This window comes from Taeniopygia guttata, chromosome 2, assembly GCF_048771995.1.
Source record: "Taeniopygia guttata chromosome 2, bTaeGut7.mat, whole genome shotgun sequence".
Classification (NCBI taxonomy): domain Eukaryota; kingdom Metazoa; phylum Chordata; class Aves; order Passeriformes; family Estrildidae; genus Taeniopygia; species Taeniopygia guttata.
In genome coordinates, this window is record NC_133026.1 from 27371100 (window position 1) to 27394686 (window position 23587).

Below are 23587 nucleotides of genomic sequence, written 5' to 3' on the forward strand. Positions count from 1 at the left end.
CATTTTATAATCTGACAATTAAAATGCTAACACTGTATAAGTATTGATGTTGAGATGATAGGTTGATGATAAGAACTGTGTGTCTACCCTGTAACTAGTTATCTCTTTATCAGTGTAAGATGCAAATGGTAATTTGTAAGATTGGGCAAAATGTGTGAAAAAGATCCAAACAGATGCATATAAAAAATGGATAGAAATAACTGCTCGTTTCAGCAAAAATTCTATGTCATCCCAGTGTACCAGGTATTACATGTCCTCTGTCAGAAAGAGACATGTATAAGCATTCTGCCAAAAGAAATTGACTCCCCATCTTTTATAATCTTAAAATTTATTAGCATGCAATGGATAAAATTACCTTCTTGACATGAAGAAGGACATGGTGTCCAGTCACTGAATGGAGTCACAATGCAGTCCTTCCTACAGGGAAGCAGACAAGGTCTCACAGTTTCAGGTCGAAGACTTTCAGGGCATCTAACAAAAAAATTACAAAGAAGCATTGTCAAATGAACAATGATTCTGCAATGAAGTAGTGACTCGTGTGAGGTATTCAACGCCTGCAGGAACATGAGGACAGTGCTTGCTGCCCAGAATTCACCAGGATGGAGCACAGATATAAAAACTAATAGCAATTAAATACATGTGGTGAAAGTAAGCCAAATCTGGTGTATTTTGTGCCTCAGGATTTAAATAATCATCATCCCTCACTCACCATGCTAGACTGTCGTTTCAGGGCTATTTTCAAGCTTTCACATAATTATGAAGAAAAGCCATGTCATTTAACTTAGTAAAATACATTTTCAGGTCTCATCACTTTATCAGAAATAAAAACTTTGGAAGGAGGCATATTTTAAATAAATAACACTGCTAACCCAGTAACAAATAGATATAAGCTGGCTGTGATTATTAGGAAAACCAGAAAAGGATTTAAAATTGCCAGATCAATGAGACTGAGAAAGAGTGTCAGAAAAGGCAGAAAACCTTACTTGTTTTAGGAAGAGGCTTGATCAGCATATAAAAAGGATTATTAGACTGCCACATATGGAACTCATTACCCAGGTCATTTTTGTCATTCTGTGGGGATTCTGTCTTTTTTCATGAAAGGAAAACAACTCTCTATGCCACAATACTTGTTTGTGATACAATAACTCTCACAGAAGTACTGAAAATATTTGAAATAATTTCAAAATTTGAAATAATTTCAAAATTTATATTGCTCCAAAAAGATACAGACTGCAGACTGTCTGAAGAGTATGTAAAGATGTAAGAAAAACATCACATCCATGTTTAAAACTTTTGGAACATTACAGAAAAACATTACTATGACTAGCTTTTCCTCCTTTCAGTGCAAGGCAACTAGGACCAGAGAGGTAAGAGAGGCAAGTCCAATGGCAAACTATCAGGAAAATCTGGTCTCCATGGTCAGCAGAGAACTATGCCTGGGCAATGTGAGTAGTACAAAAGCTGATTTGCAGTTTTACAGGGAGGTACTTTTCAACAATAATGTTTGCACATGCTTTCCATCAGTAGTCTCTGCATTTTCGTGTCAATTGACATATTCTTCTCAGTACATAGTCATTTATCATGAATAAGCACCAATTCCTTGGTGCCCTCTTAAAATGGAATCTCCTTCCTTTCTCTTTTTTCCCCTCCCACCAATGTGAAAAAACATGAAATAATACACCTTCAGCAACGCAAATTTCCATCACCTCTCTGTAAGTTCTCTCTACAATTTTAAGTCAACTTGTGCCTTGTACTTCTATGTGATCCATAAAATCAGATTCTATATGCAACGGTGTATTTAGATATGGTCAGATGCACTTTTACAAAACCTCTTCTTCCAATCACATATATTGACGATTTTGTCAGAAATAATCTTTTAGATAAAAATTAAAAAATGTTTCTGAAAAGCATTGAACATTGGCTTGCTAATGGCTTTTCTCTTTAAAAACAGGAGAAATTATAAGCATACAAAACAATCTGAAATATACACATTCACCATTTCACAGAGAGCTTCATCTTTCAGGAGTGCTAACCACTACAATTGCTCTTCAGATACTTAGGCAAGGCAATTAGTTCAATTAGAACACCATTTCTATGCTTTATATTGTTTGTATTTACTATATATGGCTTAAAGCAAAGTATTGATTTTTTTTTCAGTCCTTATTCAAGGTCAAATTAAACAAAAAAGATACATGCTGGAGTCTGTAACTTGTGAAGCAGATAAGGCCAATAATATTGATTGTATCATACCACAGTAATCCTTTTTATTAAGGGCAGTTTAAAACAAGGTTCCTATTTACATTTTCATGTTAAATGTCTGGGTCTTTAAAAATGATTCAGTGACTTTGATGTGAAAATTTGAAGGAACAAACAAGCCCTTTTTTCATTTCACATGATTCATTTATGAAAGAATAAAACAGTCCTCCTCCCAGAATTTAATATCAAATCAAAGGTAGAGGCATTTACACTAGATTTTAAAAGGATGATAAATCATTAGACGTTTGTGGGGTTTTTAATGTAAATGTACCGAACAAAAGATAATTCTATCATGACTAAAAAGAACAGCAAATTAATACAGATACACAACAATTTAGATTACTGAATGTGCAGGCATTACTCCCCACTTTTCCATTTAAAGTAAATTAGTCTTAAATCTACAGCAGAATAATACAGCAAATGGCAGGCACCAACTAAATATTTCGTGTGAAAATAGCTGCCTCATGAACTTTCTAAATGACCTCTGATACCAGTTCTTAGAGTTCTGAATCTGTTTTGAGTGGGATATATTTACAGACTGCAAATCCCTACAAAGATATAATCAAATGCATTTTACTAGCAGCTAATCTGTATTTAACCCTGGTAACACATTAAATTGTAAAACTAAATCATTGGGCCAAAGGAATAACTTAAAAAAAAACACATAAATGGGAAAAAAAAAAATCACAAATTTTGTCAAACTAAGGTTTCAAATTAATGTCATGCCATTTCCCACTGTGCTACAGCTCTTTGGTCTGGTTCTGAGAAGGGCTTTAGTGTATTTAGAGTCATATCCTATTTTTGAGTGGAACTGCACTAATCCATACAGTGTGTTTCTTGTTTGGAGGCAACACAAGGATCTTGGAAATGGTGCTGCTCTGCATTTCACACACATACTCCAAGAATTTTATTGTGACTCAACCTGATGGTGGTAAGGAGCCAACTGGATTTATTCAGCTGTCAGCAGAACCACCACCATAAATATCACCCATTAAAATCCATGCTGAAAAAGGTATTATCTAGTCTTGCTGTTGTGCCAGTTTTGTATTTTTAGAAGATGAAATGTCCCCTCATGAGAACAGCTAGAAGAGGGTCTTTTTGCCTTTGCAAGCAGTAAAGGCAAAAAGTATCATTGGTGATAAAAACATAAAGCAGTAAAATCCAAGCATAATTACAGCATGAAGATACTTTTAAAGATTTTTACTTTTTTGGGCCTACTTGTCCCACGTTGACTCTCACACAGATGACCTTTCTTGTCTGCATCCCCACGGAACAGGTGGCCTCCCCGTTCCAGCTGGCAGAGGAGTTGAAAGCAGAGACAGACGTGTCCTCTACGCACTGTCCCCATGGGCCAGTCTGCCAGTGATACACAGTGCAAGAGTGCTCATTGCAGCTGCGTGTTTCCTGGAGGGCACTGCTGTTCGGGCACTGTACTCCTCCTGGAACAATAAAAGAGGGCAAAAGATCCTTCACTGGAAGGAGATACAATTTGTATTTAAAATAACACATGCCACAAACCCACTCTGGAATTTTCTAAGTTATATATTATCAGTTTGTTTACATGAGAGAAATGCTGTTCCCTTTTCCTCCTCTTCATATGCCCAATATTGACTTTGACAAATTTCAGTCAACTGGCCACACGGAACAGACTGTTCGTGGACAGTATTTAAGTCTGTACCAAAAGGATAACTAAATAATCATAACTTCTATAACACTAATGTGCTTGGAGTGATCTAGCCGCCTTATTTCAGGGTTCTCTAGAAGAGACTGCAAGAGATCACATGAAAGCTGTGAACAGAAGAAATGGTTAATTATTCTAATTATACATGTGTAAAGACCACTGTTTATGTCTAATTCACAGATGAATTTAAAAGATTTTTGGAGCTCTTGTCCTAGCTCCCAGTGCATGTTTATCCATATTATGTAAACCAAAGAGGATGGCACAGCTGGCAATTCCAGACCCAGAATAAGATAACAAAGCCTATTGCAGGTTAACATTAAAATGCAATCAAGTGTCAATGATTGTGAAGAAAGGCTCAGACAATGCTGTCTTTGTTGTGTTTGGTTTCTTTGATAGTATGTTCAGTTCATTGTATTCAAGCACTTCAAACCTTCTTCAGCCTCCCAGTCCTCCAGGAGAAATAAAGTGGTCTTTCCTACCAGAGGTGATCACAGGCTATTCGATGTCCAGCCCTGTGAGCAGACATCACACCCGCTGAATATCTGCTGTTACTAGACACACAGAACCTAGGTGTAAGGTTCCGGCCTAAACAAACAATGGCACTCCTATCTCCAACTGATGGAAAGGCAGGCTAAAATCTAAGCAACATTTTAGCCTCTCCTAAAAGACAAGAAAATTAAGAAAGACAATTGAAAGAGAAGCTCTTTATTAGTTAATGCTGATGATCCATATGACTTTTCTCTAAAATGCTCCCACCATATTGTAGAGTATATTATTTATACCCACTGAATTTCAGGTTGACTGTCTGCTCTATAGATGTGAGGGAGGGAAGGGGTTTTAACCAATCACTGTTGAAATTAAACAAAAAAAGTAAATGTAATCAAAGAAACAATGGATGCTTCAAATACTCCAATACAAGAAGGTCAAGTTACCAGTATAAAAATACTTTATACCCCAAGTTGTTCTGCATGGTCTAGATCTGCAGCTAACATGAGAAAAGGTTCATTCTAATGAAAAGACAAGATAAAATCATAATTCTTGATTTATTTCTCTAGGAATATTTTTAATTTCTGGCTTTTTTTCCTATAAATATTGATTTAACCAAGCAAAAGGAAATATCATATTAGTTGAGACGTCATGCCACAGACTAGCTAATCTTAAATTTTGCAAAGGGGGATTAGAAAAACCTACAAGTATGTGAATCTAATTAAATAATTTGAATTGGTTTTTTGGTTCAAAATGGATGCAACTCAAGTCTATCAGAATTGCTTAAAATATATGTCAATGTGCAGAGCATAAAAACAAAATGCCAGATGTGTTTTCGTAAAAGAGGAAAATTAAAAAAAAATGGTAAAATAAAATCATGATTATGTAATAAGTGTCATAAAGTTATCTAATCATCAGCCATCAAGAAAAAAAAAATCAATAACAGCAGAAGATAGGAATATAAGCAACCAAATTAGAAAAGTGAGTGCATTTTGAAGAGGAAAAAATAATAAAATCACAAATTATTTGTCGTGGAAGAGAAAATTGATCCATGTGTGAGAAGTCTAGACATGTTCCTCCATTAAAAGGGTTCAATAAGGAAAATTTAGGCGATATAGGGAAGGTTAATAAATTAAGTATACTGATGTTAGCTCAAGAGAAAACACAAGGGAAATATTTCATGAAATTCAAAAATTAAAGGCTGCATGTGTGGGAAAAAATATTTTGCCAGAATTGAACACCACAGGCACCAGTTCCTAAGAGATTTGAGAATAAAGTGACAACTTGGGTTCAGTTTCGACAGCTATGCAAGAATATATATTCAGAGAAAAATAGAGATTGACACTGACTTGTAAATGAAAAACATTGGGGCATGAGTGTCTGCAGCTCAGTGGGAATCCAGTTCTGTTCAGATTAAATCAGGAGTTAAAAAACATGCAAAGACTGAACAAAATATGGAAATAATACTACTAAAATAAAAATAAATGTGCCATTCTGTCCAGGAAAACAGCAGCCTCTTGAGATTCCTTCAATTTAAGCAGGTAGAGAAAATGCAGAATGGGTTGGAAAACTGGCAGTTAGAGATGCCCTTTACAACATCTGTGTTGGGGTAACAACTTTATGAGCCTATCCCCAGTAGAGGACAGGTTTGACAGGAACGTAAAATTTAATGAGTATCACAGAAAAAAAAATAAAATAGACATTTGAATTCATCAGAATATAGGGAAAAGGAACATACAATAATAAACACATCCTTTAATAATAAATGAGCACATGACAGTAAATAACATACCTGCTTGGCAGTACTAAATATAATAATTTCAAGGATACAAAAACCAGTTGGAGCTGAAGCATTTAGTTTTGGGTTTGGATTTTTAAGCAGAGCAGACTTGGAAGGGAAAGACTAGCTTTGCAGAGGGACTTGCATATTGCTCATAAAATAGCTGACAGAATTGTCATACACTTAGATTGCTTTTCTGCCTGGGTTGGAGCTGCTAATGGGTAAGACACCTTGCTCTAGGATATTCAATTATAGGATTTTATAAATATTTTTTTGTGACGTTGACTTGATGACTTTCAAATTTCAAAAAGTTAAACATTTATTTAAAGCATTTAGGATAATTTTAATAATCATTTTGATATCACTTCTTTTTGCAAATGCATATAGTTTTATAAATGCATTTCAAAACAGCTGGAATAATCTTTAAGTTTGAGAAAACAGATGTGACTGAAGTGCCTCTTGTATTCTAGTGAGTGAAATGGGTGTTACTCATTTCTTTGCTGTAGGCAGGAGGTAGGCAGTTTTCAAGGCAGCTGCACTTCCTGAAGACAGACACAGTCAGAACCAAGACTGCTCCTGCTCAGCAAACATTGATGCTTCCTCCCCTGGTTTATATCAGTTTCACAAACCAAGCAGACCTGTCTGAAATACACAACAGGTCAGGATGCAGAGTGGACTCATGGTAAATGTGAGGTCTGTCCTAAAGCCTTTTCCAGGATAGAGTATGAACCCCTGACCCCTTACTACACTCAGCAATCTGAGTTGATGGGCTCCTGAGCAAATAAGCACAGTAACATACCCTGCCCTGGCTCACCTTTCTTACACAGGTGTCAGGTTACTTATTAAATCTTGCCTGAAAATTCAGGTTGTACAGTTCCAAAACTAAATGGGTTTTTTTATTCTTGTTTCATTAAAAACCTCAAGTTCTCCAAAACTTATTCTTTTGTGAATGAGCAATTTGCTGCTGAAATAAATACTCAATTTTGTGCTTTCAGATTTAATTACCAAGCACTGTTATTTCAAGTCAGGAAAATACAAAAATTAAAACCAAAAAGTGTAGGAAGAGTAAATACATTAAAAAACCCTAAGCATAACTTCTTGTTTGCAGCTATGAAGTCTAACTGTACTGGAATTTAACAGGAATAAAATTTTTAATCATATCAATAATAATATGTTAAATATTGATAAAAAAATTCCTTTTATCCAGCTATTTCTTACATATTCAATGAAGCAGTGTTGCAGAGAGATGGGAAGAGTTGTCAAACAGAATATCTGATGAGATGGGCAACTGATAGTCTGTACTATCTAACTGTGCTATATGGTCATGCCAAATAGTCCTTCTGGCATTACACATTGCTGATCTATGAGCATGCAATGCTCAGCGGAGCACTGCTGCACATATGCATCCCTGCCCTAAGAGAATAATAATTTAAAAATTCCCTTCTCTCTCATTTTAATAAAATAAGCTTTTAAGCCATATTATTTTCCTCTTTGCATTTGATTTTCGGTTTTTTAGTTTTGGTTTGGGGTTTTTTTTGAGAGGTGGGCTGTTAAATCTTTACTTTTCCAAAATTGGTTGGACTGATAAAACTTAGGATGTACCCATAACATTAGTGTTATGCTGTATTGCACCAATTTGCCAGTCTATGGCAGTGTCTATGTTTATAATCAAAACAGAATCTATCTACATATTTATTACTTACTGAAAAACTAAGATTCGTTCCGTACTTTTTAGTCTCAGGTCCAGTAGTGGTGTGAAACAGTCTTAGTGCACACTACTTATTATATAAGATTTATGGTAAGCAGGGAATAAAAAGAAGAACAGAAATATTAAACAGAACATAAACCAAAAGTAGACACACCCTACGTTTAAGAGATAGGCTGAGCTGTATCATTACCTTACTAGATTTATGCAGAACAACTGTATGAAGTATCAGGTAACATCACTATGTCCTTTGCTGTCATTTTATATTTTGAGACAGTGACTTTTCCGAGTTTCTTACTGTACCATGAAGATATATTTGACAGTGACACAAATGAGCTAACACTATAGGCAATCTCACAGACAGGCAAATTTATAAATCACTTTGCCTTTCAAACCTTCAAGCTGAGGACAATGATCTCAGAAAAAATATCAAAAAATTGTTATTGTGACATTCATTTCCACATGAAATCATCTCACAAAGCACAATAAGTCTTTATCTTGTGAAGAGACTCCTTTCTCTCCACTGAATGCAAGTAAAGAAGCCCATCCCAGATGTGCATGACCACATCATGCTTGAGGTTCTGTAGCGTGTGGTTTGACCATATGAAAAGGGTCTTGTTCGGAATGAGGGAATGAGGGCAAGAGGGGTGTACAACTGAGCTCAGCTCCTGGCTCAGGCAGAAATCAGTGTGGTGCTGGAGGGGCAGTTAGTAACCCAGAGCTCATTAGAAAACTTTGTCACTGTTGTAATTTACATATGGCTTATATTTTTGCATTTTACATACATCTTATAGTTTTTCTGTGAACCTATTCTTTATACTGAGGAATTATTAAAATACTACTGAATTATTCCTATTCTAAGTCATAAAAAAATTTATTAGACTGTGGTTGTTTTCTGGTGGCCAGTCATGTTAACTGGATGGTTTCTTTAAACCAATTCAGCAGCAGAGATAGATGGGTAATAAAAGGAAAAAATTTTCTTAGATGTGAAATTACACAGCTCTATTACAGACAGTATTATGCCAATGTTAACAAGAAAAATGGCAAAATAGAGTATTTTTCATTTCAAAGAGGAGAGAAACTGAACAATCATAGACAATAGTTGATAAAAAGCCATCTGAGAGCCAGATAAAAAAAATTATTTCACATGTATCTATAGATCCTCAAAAATTTCTGGGGGTGTTCATGTTTAAGTACCCAAATGAATGAGAATTAAATATAGCAGATACTTTGATGGATTGCAGTATTCATTGCGTATGTAATGCCTTCAATGCTTTGATCTTTCTAGGCTTGTGCACTGAATGACTAGCAGGAGGATGTGTGTGATCAAGGACTCACACCTGTACTCCTTATGTCATTTTAGAATACAAATTTAGCCTTATTCATGGATTTGAAACAGTCTTGCATATTTTTTCTTTACTTAATATCCAATCCTGATATATAATAAGAATAGTATATATTTATATACAATGTATTTCTCCTGTTGTATTTTGAGTAAAAACTCAAGGCAACAGGATACAGAAATTACTATGGAATAGCTTACATAGCTTGGTCTGTCTCTCATATCAACAACCCAGGAAAAGGTTCAGAAATCCAAAAGAAAACTTGCGTGACTGTTCACCTGAACAGAACCAATAGCTGTTTTCAGAACTCATCTTTAATGTGTAGATGGAATTACTGGTCTTACATATATGAGACTAGGAATTTTTAGTTTTACATGATGCTTACAGAGCTTCCATCTACAGTTCTGTGCATTTTTTCTAAGTTCTGAATAGAACCGAGAACTGCATGTTTTCCAAAAAACATTCAGGTGAAGCTTCCTTTTATATCAGTGGAATGCAGATGTTCAAATACATTAATATATTCTGTGCTCCTAGAACAAGAAATGACCTACCAGCACCCAGTATTTTATGTTTTGGGAACAGAGCTGGTCTCAGTCATGGAATTCTGGAGGTGAAAAGTCATTCAGTTATTTGTTATGTAACAAATGACTGAGGCATAACAGGAGTATGAGGAGAAAGATGACAATAACTCTAATTCCACTGAAACATAAAAAAAGTTAAACTGATACATTTTTTTAACATAATGCAAGAAAAGCTGAAAAGTACTTTCCAGCTAAAGTAGTAAAAATACCCTTAGCCTTGTAAGGTTCTTTAATTTATTTATATACTTTTAGTCTCTGGAGTTTGTATAGAGTGCAAAGGAACACTGTATTGAAGAGACCTGATTGAGATGTGAATGAATTCCTGGATAAGCTGGGTAGACCTACCAGCTTGCATCCTTAAAAAAAGCACAGAATAACTTCATCTGAGATAGTGTGAAAGAAGCCAGGGTTTGAGCAGCGCTGAAGCATTATAACACCCAGGTAATGAGTTTGCTTTCTCAGTCTTATTTTAGGGATTTCTTCACAACAGCCTCTGTGGTTTGAGATCTGTCAGTCTTTGTGATTACTGTGTGCTGATTCTGATTGCTGCACAACAAACATTAATAAAATTCACATACCCAAAATCTAGGTGATGCTGAACAGTTTTGCTGCATCTGCTGCCTTGTAAATTAACCTAGGTCATACTAAGTATCAAAGTCAGAATAAGGAGTACTTTTTAAGATTAAGAGTAAGGAAGTAGAATAATTTTTTCAGTAATTTGGGTTTTGACTACTATGGCATGCTTGTCAGGATTTAAATTTCTGTCTCCAGCAAAATTACAAAAGTATATAGAAAATCTATTGTCTTTATGGACAAGCAAGAAGCACATGAATATATGCTTATTTGAATTATATAGCTCTGTGTTTCCCCCAAAATGAGTCTGTTTGACATACTGTATAAAAAAAAGGGAAACCACAAACACAATTAAAAAAAAAATTTAAAAGTGTTTCTACTTTGTTACATTAGATCCATCAAAGTAATTTATTATTTGCATCACCTACTAAAAGAGAATTCTGATTGCCACTTACATTTCTAGCAAAGATTCCTTCCAGAGAAAAGACTGAAAGTGCTCTGCTACATTTTTTTTTACAATCACCCAAATTCTGCCAAATATATGGTACACTTTGAATGTGAATATTAGCTGTGTCTGCAAACAGTGACGTGTACAGCTATTGCATTTCACTGCTTCCATACCTTGCAGCTTTCAATTTTCAGGTAAATTTGGTCTTAAGTAATAAAATGCTTAACAGTTTAAAAGAACTAACACATGCATGTAATCCTTTTGTATTGAGGCATGTAACTTTTCTGTCAGTAATACATGTGAGTAAACATCTTCCAAGAACTCTTTGGTGGCTATGTCTCCTGGCTCCTGGTGTTGTACAAGGCATTTTATCAGCTGGACCCTGGCACACTTGATATGGCCATTTTTGAACCATGTTATATACAGAAAACATTTCCTCTATAACCCATCCACTCCTCCAAATACTTAAAACCAAAACAAAAAGAGCCATAGGAACCATGGAAAATTATCAAAGAATAGCCATGAACCTGTATCTTAAACCTGTTTTGTCTGCTGCTTTATATTCCAGCTATGTCTTCTCTTTGCATATGCTGCAGACACTGCACAAGGATCACTGGAATAAATGGAAATCATTCACGAGTGAAGACTTGTAGGGCAAAACCCAAAGTTTTCCTATGAATAACAATGTTAGTGGGGTAACATAAGTTACCAATTAGAGCAAAGAAACTCCAAAACCCTTTTGCTAACACTTGAACCATTAAAATTCTCATCTTTTCAGCATTCAGGATACTTATATCTTTCCAAATTGGACATAAATTAGTGTTGCTAATCTGAATTGGATGAACTGTTTGTCTCGTTTTATTTTAATGAAAACAAGAAAATTGTATCTCTGAAATACAAACAGTAACATTAGGCACACTAAAACAATACCCTAACATTAACTGAAATTAGCAAAATAAACCCTCTTTCAAACACCTTTAGGTACCAGGAGTAAATGTAGGATAACCATTTAAACAATTTTGCTATATTTAACAACCCACAATGTGACCTAATAATTTGTTCCAGTGTCAATCAAGGAATTCCTCTGCCATTACAAAGGCAGTTGAGGATTGACAATCCAAGAGGAGAGTGTGAGCCCTTACCTTCACCTGCGTAGGCCAGGATGGAGCGGGCGCGCAGCTGCCTCCCTTCTGTGGTTTTGCCGGAGCAGGTGTGCGAGCAGGAGGACCAGGCAGACCACATGCTGAGCACACAGTCCTTTGGGCACGGCGCCTCGCACACCACCGGGATGGGGTAGATGGCATCTCTGCACAGCTGCCTGTCAACCTCTTCTCCTGGGAAAAAAAAAAAATAAAAAGGCTAGTAGCAGTCTATTATTTGCTAAATTAACTTAAAATGAGCAGTCTAGTCCAGATGAGCACACAAATAAATTAGATTCTGTTCTTCTGTGTAAACAAGGTAAATAGATTTCTTTATTACTTGTCTCCTCTGCCTGGATTCTAGAAGAGCATACTTAAACCTAAGTTGATTCGATAGTCTCATGAAGTGAATGCCAGCTTGGGTGGTCTTTAGGCTTTTGTTTTGTAATACATACTGGATCTCACAAAAAATCCAAATTAACAGAGTATATAACATCCCTATGGAAAACTGTGTACATAGATATGCATGTATAGAAATGACATAGTTTTCATCCAGATTTGTGGGAGAAGGGGAAAAAACATCCTAAATTAGCCAGTTTTATAATCCACAATTCATCCTTTGCATTGCAGCTATTCATCAAAATATGAAAAGCTGCAGTAAATTACAATCAGAGTGTTTAGTTAGAAAGATCTTCATTTGTTAGCAAATCAACAACACATCACTCTTTGTGTCATGGAAGTATAACAAGATCTGTGCATTTGTATTCTGTAGGTACACATTTCATTATAATAATAAGATCAATGCTGGTGTGAATTGCTTAATGAAATATTAGCTAGTATTTAAGTAGCAGGGTTGCTTTTGTTTTCAATCTGATAATCATGGGAGCACTGTGTCTGAGATCTGTCCAAACAGCACCTTAATCACAACATAGATAGTTTTGTGAGGTGACATGATTTCTTTATCAAATAAGTTAATATTTATTAAGGGGGAATGAATGAATGAATGACCACATATTCTGATATCAGTAAGTATCATGATAAATCTTCATGTTGGAGCAAATGATGGAAAAAATGAAGGAGATAGAGATTTGAGTCCAGTTTTTAGAATTCTAGCCTTGTTAGCACAATGTAATGCCTGTTATGAGGAACTGGAAATGTTGCATCTAAGAGTACACTGGACTTCTGACGCCTTGACAACCACATACAATTAAGGCATGAAAGACCCAGATCAGCTGTAAACATGAAGCTTTTTTTTTTAATTTTCTAAAAAGAATAACACTTCAAAGCATCTCAATGCCTTTTGTGCTATATAATCTTCACTGTACTAGAGTATAAAACCTTCTGTTATGATTCATCTATTGAAACACTCTTGAATTTTACATGATCCTGACAGGACAAAACAGGATTTGTATACATTATGCACTTTCTAAGACCCATCATGTCAATCCCTTTGTTTTAATAGCCAGTGTCAACAAAATAATGTCTTATCAATATTTGCAAATGAATGTACATCTTCAATACAACAAAATATTTGTTAGATATATTGATCAAATATCCTGTAATTGACTCATAAAGGCATCACTTACTGTTAGTAACTACCACAATGGATTCTGAAAGCTAATTCAGTAAGAACAGAACACATTATAAATTAAGCTAAAGATGTAAAAACTCTGCTTAACCGAGTCTCAAATTAGACTTTATTGTTCAATAGATGTAAAATAATGAATTGATTCAAATACTAATCAAAATAGAAACTACATAAACTGCATTTTGTCATTCAAAGAATGACAAAATACAGTGTTTTAAATAAGAATCTCTTAAACTGAGTTCCTGAAACCAGGAGGTGTTTTAGTACTAAATCAGATCATGACCCCGAAGTGTTAGCCAAATTCTTTGCGAAAGAGTTAAAGATTAAGGTCATCCATTCAATATTAGATCTTTTTGAACACTGCCAAATATTTTAGTCATACAGAATATTTAGGCACAACAGAAGTACAAACATCAATCTTCCTTGGTTCTGAAAACAAGGGAAAATCCTGCAGCTCATGTTTTTAAAATAGCCTAAAGTAGTCATATTCATCTGAATTATAAAGACCTTCGAGATCTAGACAGTCTCAACAGCTATATTTTCCCCTATTAAAATACAAATTTGAGCCCTGCCAAAGGTTTCATGGTTCTCCCATGCCAAGTTCTGCTTCCCTCACTGGACTCAGTCTTTGCATCAACTGCTCCCTCTGTTATATTGCAGGTCATCACACCCTGAACCCAGTGAAGGAGGGATTCCTTTCTGCTTCATCAGAAGGGCGTTTGTTTGGGTTCAAGGACAAGAGATAGAGGAGAGGACTGTAAACTTCTTCTACAGACAGGAAAAAAAAGCTAGAAAAGGGGTGAAACATACTCTCAATTTTTTTCCATTGCTAGATAAGACTCAATAAGGCAAAGTGCTATGATATATGCACACTTTGCAAGAAATGCTACTATTACAATAGTGTGTCACAGTATAAACAAATGACACTATACGGAACTTATTTACCACTTACTGGCTTTTAAGTTTAAACTCAAGCTTAATGTGGTGCCACAATGAAGAATATTTTAAACTTAGTTTCAGTCTGAGTTTATATCTCAAATGAAATCAAGCCTTCACTCTCTCCCAAAGTCAAAGGCCCTATTTTTGCTTTGCTTTCACAGAGAAAACATTCTAGAGATATTCATCTTGCATACTGGCTTTTTGTTTTTGTCAAGTGTCCAGTTCTTATCTGATGAATTCAATAGCACAGAAATGTAGTCGGAAGAAGTGTCTTATAATGGGTACTTCTTATCTTCAGGGAAATATTTTATTTATACAAAATTGTTTCTGAAATCTCACTAATGATTTTATGAATAACTTGACCTTTTTTGCCTTCCTCTTTAAAGGGCATAGTGTAGTCAACCACCAGAAATCACTCAACCATAAGCTGGGAAAAATGCCAGTGTAAAGACTACTTAGAAAAAGTTCCATTTGAAAATGTTTGCCATTGAATGTTGAAGCAAGTCCAGAGAAGGGGCATGAAGGTGAGCAGAGGGCTGGAATATGTCTCCCATGAGGAATGACTGAGAAAGTAGAAGTTGTTCAGCCTGGAGAAGAGAATCCAATGAGACAATATAGAAGCCTTCTAGTACCTGAAAAAGGCTGACAAGAAGGATGAAAAGGGGCTTTAAAAAAAAAAGCATGTAATGATCGGACAAGGGGGAAAGGCTTTAAACTAGAAGAGAGAAGATTAAAGAAGACATTCTTTACTGCAAAGGAGGAGAGGCACTGGATAACTTGTCTGTATCCACATGGTGGATGCTCCATCCCTGGAAGTGCTCAAGTGCTCAAGGTTAGAAGGAGCTGTGAAAAACCAGTTTTAGTGGAAGCTGTCCCCATCCATGGCAGAGAGGCTGGACCTAGATAATCTTTAAGTTCCCCTCAAATGCAAACCATTCAATGAATCTATGATTTTATTTCAATGTTATGGGTAAAAAATTATGTTGCATAAGTATTAAAGACAGAACTCCAAAAAAAAAAAAAAATTAATGAAAGGGGTATGCCCTGGATTACTTTAAACAACAGAATGACAAAAAAGTAAAAAGCAGAGAGATGAAAACAGACTATGACATTTCTGTCAAGAGAACTCTTCACCACTTATCAGTTGACTTGTTCACTAAAATCTAGCAATGGAATCTAGCAATATTCCATATTTGCAAACAATGTTTATGTTGTTGAATTATAGTTCTTTCTTAGGCAAGAGACACACATTTTGGACTAAAATATCCAAATAACACTAAAGGAAATGACAGCACATAAAAATGGCCAGAGGCAAAAGATGTTTTTTTGGTTTTTTTTTTTCAAAAATGTAAAATGTCAAAAACGGTTTAAACTTTTCAAGGGATTTTTGTTACAGATTTACATCAGTGAGGACTTCTGATGGGATAGTCTTTTGAACACATTATTCTTTATCAAATAATTATGCTGGATCCATCTGAACAATCAGCAAAGCAAGACACTACATTAAGATCTCCTTTTGGCCAGCTTCTTGTCTCAAAGACTTCCTGATATGTATGCCCACATGAGAGCCACACAACTATTGAACTATTGAACTATACAACTATTTAGTTGGTTTAAAACAAATAAACAAAAACAACCAAAAAACACCAAGCCAACCAACAAAAAAAATTCCCAAACTACAGAATAGGCAAATTTTTACAGATCAGAGAGGTAGCTTGTGAATAGCATTCAGAAGAAACTGATTAAGAAATATCAGTATTCATATCACCATTCTTATTTTATTATATTCACAAAGCAGGTATTGTATCTGTGAAAATTTAGTCTGGATGCTAAAGGTAGAGCTGGACCATATTCTGTGGTTAATGTAGATGAATCATGCCATCCTTTGTGGTTTTGTCTACTCATCTGTAAAATGTGTCTGATATTTAGGTTTCTTGTAAAATGCTTTAAGTTCCAATGGGAAGCATTCCTAGAGCTGGAATCACTAGAGAGACATAGTAAAGAAACCCTCTTGCTTATTGTGCATGTTTTAACATGCTGCATGCTCCAGTGCACAGTAAAAAATTGCTGTCAAATTCTGACCTGTAGTAAATGGGAAGGCAAGTGCTTAACAGAGAGGAAAATGTTTTTTAAGCCTTAAAATGAACAGTAAAATCACTGCAAGATTCAATGAGGCATAGAGAACAACTTTTAAAAAATCAGCATAAAATAAAATTGCTGCTGGAGCCCTATGTAATAAGTCAATGAGCCTGGTCTCAGTTCTAAATGAGGAAACCAGATATTGTTTCTGAAAGAGTGACCTATAACCTGATATAAACTAAGTAAATTTTGAAAATAAAATAAAAATAAGTGGAATTAAATCAAAAGAGTGTTTTGAACTTTTATAGTTGACATTATGCTTAACATGCCTGTGTAATCAGTAAAGGACAGGAATATCACACAGCGGTAAAACAAATTTTACAGTTGTATTTTGAAGTTTGTAAAAGAAGATTGCAACTGAGCCCAAATACTAAAACTGGACTGCAGACTTCATATTACTTATTGTTTGTTTCAATATGTTCAAATTTAGTATTATATAAAAAATTAAAGAAAAAAAGATGTCTTGTATCAGTATCTTGTACATGATGTATCATCCACTGGAAAACTGCTGGGCAGCTGAAATGTTTGGAAAAGCACTCCAGAGCTCAACTTTTAATGTGATTGTGGGTGAAGGAGGCCTTGTCATTATTTAACTGCCTTCAGTAATGCCTCTAAGCATGGGGCCTGCAGGAGAAAAATGCAGTATTACTTCACACAGCAAAATCTGTGAGCTGTGCTGTTTGCTAATGACTGTTTCCTTCCTTTCCTGTGTAGGAAAATAATCAACAGGAAAGTATTGAACTGCCACTAGTATGAGTTGTAAAGGCTGAAATGGCTGAGAATGTTCTTTATCTCGAACTCCTATGCAGTTTCCCATGTGCATTCCCTTATAAGGACCTATACCTATCCTTACACTGACTCCTTACACCTTACACTGACTCCTTATACCTCCTCCTTAAGGACTTATACCTGTCCTTACATTAACTTTGTCAATCTCAAAATGTGTCTGACTGGCTGAGGAGCCAAAAATCCTGTGTGGACTCTGTCTGTCAAGAACAAAATATGCCTATATATATTCAAAACTTACTAAAATCAGATCTGTTCTCTGTGTTCAGTCCTGTTTTCACTTGGAACTAATTTTAACCACAGTCACAGTCAGTAAACCATATCCTTCTCCACAAGAAAGTCTTCTGTCCATAATCTATCTGCCTCAAAGTTACAGGAATGTCACAATTACACTGTAAGAGTATAGAAGCAGTGTTAATGAGTTTATATTATTAATAATGCAATGATTCTAAAGACAATTCTAAAGACAATTAAAAGAAAAATCAAGAACATCACTAAGTAAGAAAATGCAGAAATTTATCCAAATGTGAAATTCCATACTAGATTTTCTTTAGTAATAACCCAGCCCACACATTGGATAATTAGCCTAATGTAAAATGGAAATTCTTCACATTACAGAAAAGCTATCAAACTTATCAAAACTTCATACATCTTCACATGCCAGGACATCTTATATCTGCAAATGAACAAGAAAGTATTCAATCACTAGGATAAACTGAAATTATTGTTTTAATTTCTAATACTTCTGTATTTCTTTGAAATCATTACCAAACTTCACCACAACAGGAAAAATCATGCCTGCCTACCATGAATATTGACAGCAAATTATGGTTTCCTTCCAAATCTAGAAGTTCCAGAAGTAGTGTGATGTTTTCCTTTTAAAATGATCAGAAAAGGACTTAGGACTGATTTTTTTTTTTCTGGCAATTTTGTTTTGTTGTCTGTTTTTCCTTATACAGGAGGAGTTCTCTGAGGAACACTGTCTTTGAGCACTTGTCTCTAATTAAAATGTATACATAACTTCAAAAAGCTGATCCGGATTTTTAAGTAGGGAGAATTTAGAAGTTAATCTCTGAAAACCTAATAAAATAAGCCCCAGAAAGAAGAAACTATAATATTTACATGAAATTAATCGTCTACCATGTTGTTTAGCTCAACAATCTTAAAAGTATTTGGAAGAAAAAAAAAACAGCATGTGCAGGAGTGTCTGACTGACAGAATAATTTTTGCCCTTCAATCAATTCAATACTAGCAAATAGCACGTATTTTGACAGATAATAGGAAACTTTAAATTTCTTACTAATCCCACTATCCTTCATATGATGTTAATGGTATTTATTCATACCTGCTCAAAAAAAACCCCTTTAATGTTAGCAAAATGGCAGTGTCTTTCCAAACAGCAGCAGCAGTGTATTACCTTCGTAATTATTTTCCATTACAGTTCCTGAATCAGTTGTCTAAAAATATTGAGAAATTTTCAACATTTGGAAAAATTTTTAACCTCTTTAATCAACAAATATAAAATAACATAATCTACAGATTATGACCTCAATATATCCTACTTCTTTGACTCTTAAGTTTTTCAACAAACTAAAATGTTGTAATATTATTATCAAGTGAAGCTTTTATATTCATTTCTGATGCTTAGGTGCCTAGCTGGTAGCTCCAAGTATTAAATCAGTTGCTAATTCCCTAATCACATGCCTTTCTCTCAATCACTTTTGCTAAGTAGCATTTGCATTTAATTAAGTACATCTTAATTAGTTGATGGTTAATATTCTTGAAGTAATTTTCTTCTAAGAAGCCTAAGTAGAAATGGCATTGATTTCAATGAAGACAAATACACTGGTTACTCACATCTGTTCATTTTGCAAAAATGACAGAAAGTTGGTCTAATAGTTTAATTATATGTAAACATTGCAGGATTGTAAACTGTTTGATTTGATGGTTTCTGTGTGCAAAATTACTGCGGTTTAGCTTTCAATAGTATCATGCCATCTATTCCTTACTGAAAGAAAAATGGTAAACATGATACTTTGGCCACTTATTCAAAAAACCCACTGTGAATCTCATAAACATGTATGTTTCTATTTCTTTTTTTTTTTTTTTTTAACAAGAAACTTTAGAGCACAAGCACAGGTACCATCATCTTATTTACAATTTTATCCTTCCTGCACAGATTCACCAGAGACATACAGAAAAGGCCACTGACTGCTATCCTTTGCCTATGAAAATATTGGAAGATATATATACCTTTTAAAATAAACCACTAAATTTTAAAATATGATTTTGACTTTTTTAAAGCAAACATTTGCAGTGACAAATGACTATTAGTGACAGGAAGTAATATACAAAAGGAAAATAGATGGAGCTTAGAAACTCACCATATCCAGCATTTTTACAATCAAAGATAACAGCATGTTAACACACTCAAGAAAAAATCATTATCTTTTTATTGTTTTCTATTCCTTAATGAGATGAAACACCACATTTTACAAGCAATAACTTCTTGTTAATGACTATATGCAAATTCTTTTCTTTATTCACCTTATGGGAAAAATAATTCTGATGAGTGGGATGACACTGGCTTCAAGAACTCCCAGACTCATGCAGAAATCAAAAATAGTACCTGAACACTTCAGTTCATTCTCTGTAACCAAACCAGTAAATGAGCTCAGTTACAGCTCACAGGGTATCATGTGTGTGCCAGCCTTTCCCACAGCACAGAATGTTACCAACTGTGCAGAAAAAAGGCAGAAGCAGGTAACACTCTGCAAGTGCTTTATAGGAAAGCTGAAAGATGTGAAAGCCATTCTGCTCTAGAGGTAAGACAGTTCTGGTTACAAGGTTTCTTCTCTGTCCTTAAATTCATCCAAATTTTCAATCACGCAAAAAAAAAGTGAGTCACTGATAAAAAATCCAGGTCAGTATTCCTTAATACATCAGGTAAATAATACATTAATACATCCTGCACCATATACAAAACAGTTACGGGAATAACCAAAATCAAAACAACACTCCATACCTTGAAATAATGGTAACAATAAAGGGAAAACTCTGACACAAAAATCAAGAACATGTTTTTAGGATGGATATTTCTTGTTATAATTGCTTCAGATGGGAAACATCTTTGAATATTATTTGGCAGTAACTTAAAAAAATAGTGGTTAAACATAATGAACTAACACCTTTAGATACAATAGTAATGTTTTCAGTAATCCCATTTTCATGTTTGGTAATAACAGAACATATGTACCTTTATTTATATTAGAGTCAGAGTCTAAATTTGCCAGACAGAAATAAAACCATGGAAAGAAATAGTATTTCTTTACCCAAATAATATATTTTTATTTAAAATGCAGTGACATTTGACCAGATTAAAAAACAGTATGAAAAAATAACATCCCTTAACTATGCTAAAATAGAAATATACAGAAAACTGAGGAACAAAACCCTAAAAAAACAAAACCAAAACCAATGGAACACTATGCTTTTTCCCATGAAATGGAAAACTTATTTGTGTTTGATTTCTTTACTCCATGAGATTGAGAAAAGTCTTAAAATTTGTGGTATCCACTTTGAAACTTTACTTCTTATGCCTTTTCTAAATTTTCAGTATATATTGGTAGATTTATTCAGGTTGAACGCCTGAGTTTTCTCAGAAAATGTTGAAAAAGATTTTTCCAATTCTCCCTCTATTTCTAAATGATGGCAGCCACAGTATCAGTTCCCCCAAGCATTCGGCAATCACTTGGCTACCAGTGAGGGTTAAAAAAAAAAAATGAAAAAAATAGATACATAGATGAGGCAAGTTCCTTCACTACACACACAAAGGCACACTGAGGGTGTCTTTAAGCACTAACTTTGGTTTAAAAAGTAACACAGCCTTTTTATTTCTGACACAACCCTGTAAGTTACTGAGCGCATATTTTGTATCATATGCATCAAAGACTAATGGAAAACTTTTCTTACAGATGATGCTTCTTTTATTTTTCACTACTTCTTATAGCACTGAATATTCAACAGATTTAAATAGGCTGTATATGGACTACTAAAGTCAGTATCTCTGAAAAAGCCTGACCTAAACAGGGATATTGAAGAATTAATCCAAATTAATTAAACTGGGAGTTTGAAGGAGATTAGTTAAACTGTATTAACATTTTGTATGACTATTCTTATTCAAAATGAAAGAGAAAATTCTTTACAAATAGAATTAAGACCACTTTAACTTTGAATAAGATGATTCACAGACACATTTAATATAGTTTAAGTAATTATTTTTGCAGTTAATTTGGATAAACTTTGGAAAATGTCTTCATGCATATAAGCCAAGTAAAGAAAAACTGAAACATGATATGCCTTTAGCTGAAAATCTCCTAGTCTTTTAACTTGACGCTATAGTAGACTTGTACCGCAGGGATAGAAGTTCAATAATTCTAATAAAGACTCTAGCAGAGTACCCAAAAACTGCCTAACAAAAGGAGTAAAATTTTCCTACTGCTTGACAGGTAGTTGAAGCATTTTCATGGTTCATTTGCTAATGTAGTCTTACTGAGAATGATAAGGAACAGAGAATACAAGCGTATTGATCATAACCAAGCAGAGTTGCTTTCTAGTGTCAAATAAGCCAATCTAATGTCATCTTGATATGAAAGAAAAAATAAGTTTGATGACAGGCTATGGTCCCATTGAGAATAAAATCAATATTAGTCATGGGACCAAGTGGGATCAATATGTCAAACCAATAGGCCATTTTACTAGAATGGGGAAAGAAGGGGAAAAGTGCTGACAGAGCTAAAAGGAAAAAAGAGGACAGTGAGTACCTTGAGGATGAGATCACTTGAAAATTCACACTGTATTCCTAAAAACACTTGTCAAAAGCACCAAGTCACCTTAAAAAGGTATAGCTAGTTCCAAGATCAACAGAGCATTCTCATAAACTTTTCCCAATCAAGCCACAATTCATATAGTGACAAATTTATATACAAATATGACTTCCAGAAAAAAAGATTAAAAATACTTCATCCATTTGTTTTTAAATGTTAAATAAGCTTTATTGTGTTTAAAAGTGAAGAAGAATCTTTTCACAGACTTTAGAAATAGTGATGCTGTTATGTGAATATTGGTAACAGTAGGATTTAAAATACATGGATTTGAAAATGCAACATGCATTTATTGCAATGTGTCTTTTTGATTATTTAAAAAACAACATGCTTTATTAATCACACAAAATTATTGTATACTTTTTCACTGCTGAGTATTCTCAGCAAATTTTTAACTTCATCATATATGGACACATAGACTGTTGTAGCCTTTCAAAGCGTATTTCACAGGTAAAAGCCTTTTCACAGGTATTTTATTATAAAGTGCTATTTTACGCATTTCCCCCTCCCATCCAATAATGTCAAAATAACCTGGAGAACAAGTTCAGGAAGGGCAATGGAATGTCAATAACTTCAAACCAGTTTGATTAGAGAAGATATTTCTGATGTCCTGATCTGAACTAGATTATCATTTAGGGATATGAGTTAGGAATAGAAGCATAAAAAGGAAATAATAGGCAAGAAAAGCAGTAGCATGAGAACAATGTGACAGTTCCACTAATGTCAGTAGAATGACAGTGCTCACCACAATTCTTTCAATGATTCCCTACACTGAGGTATTAATCTGCATATTTTCAGCAGCTACCTTAAATGGCCTGGTTTTTCAAGAAACAAGACTTTCATTAACTTCAAGCTTCTCATTTCCAGCATAAACATTATATTTAGTTAATAAATTTATATATTTAAGCTAAAAAAATACAAAAAGTTGCATCATAAATGGATTCATAAATACTTCAGCAATACAGAATTCTCCTAGAATTTGGCCACCAACAGAGTAATGTGATTCTTCTTTGTAATGCAAAATCTTACCTCACAGATGAACAGAATGATTAATGGTCTGCACCTGACAGAATATTAAGTGAATTTTTCAATTGTTCAATTATGTAGTATTTCACTACTATACTGTGAATTTGCAGCAAGTTTACAACTGTGCGTTCATATACTTTGTCATACCTCTTGCTACACAAAGACACATGTAACTCAAAAGGGGGTTTAAGAGAATAAGAAAAATTATTTTATACGGCAAAAGATGATTGCAAA

General features: G+C 34.5%; 1 protein-coding gene across 1 annotated transcript in view; it reads right to left on the reverse strand.

Moving 5' to 3' along the window:
* THSD7A (thrombospondin type 1 domain containing 7A) overlaps window positions 1-23587 on the reverse strand; it is a 267166-nt gene that overhangs the window by 58132 nt on the left and 185447 nt on the right. Inside the window, exons 10-12 of the mRNA XM_030264733.4 lie at window positions 11996-12187; window positions 3461-3695; window positions 356-471 (exon numbers count right to left, since the gene is read on the reverse strand). Coding sequence (XP_030120593.3) covers window positions 356-471; window positions 3461-3695; window positions 11996-12187 — 543 coding nt within the window. The remainder of the gene's footprint in view (window positions 1-355; window positions 472-3460; window positions 3696-11995; window positions 12188-23587) is intronic.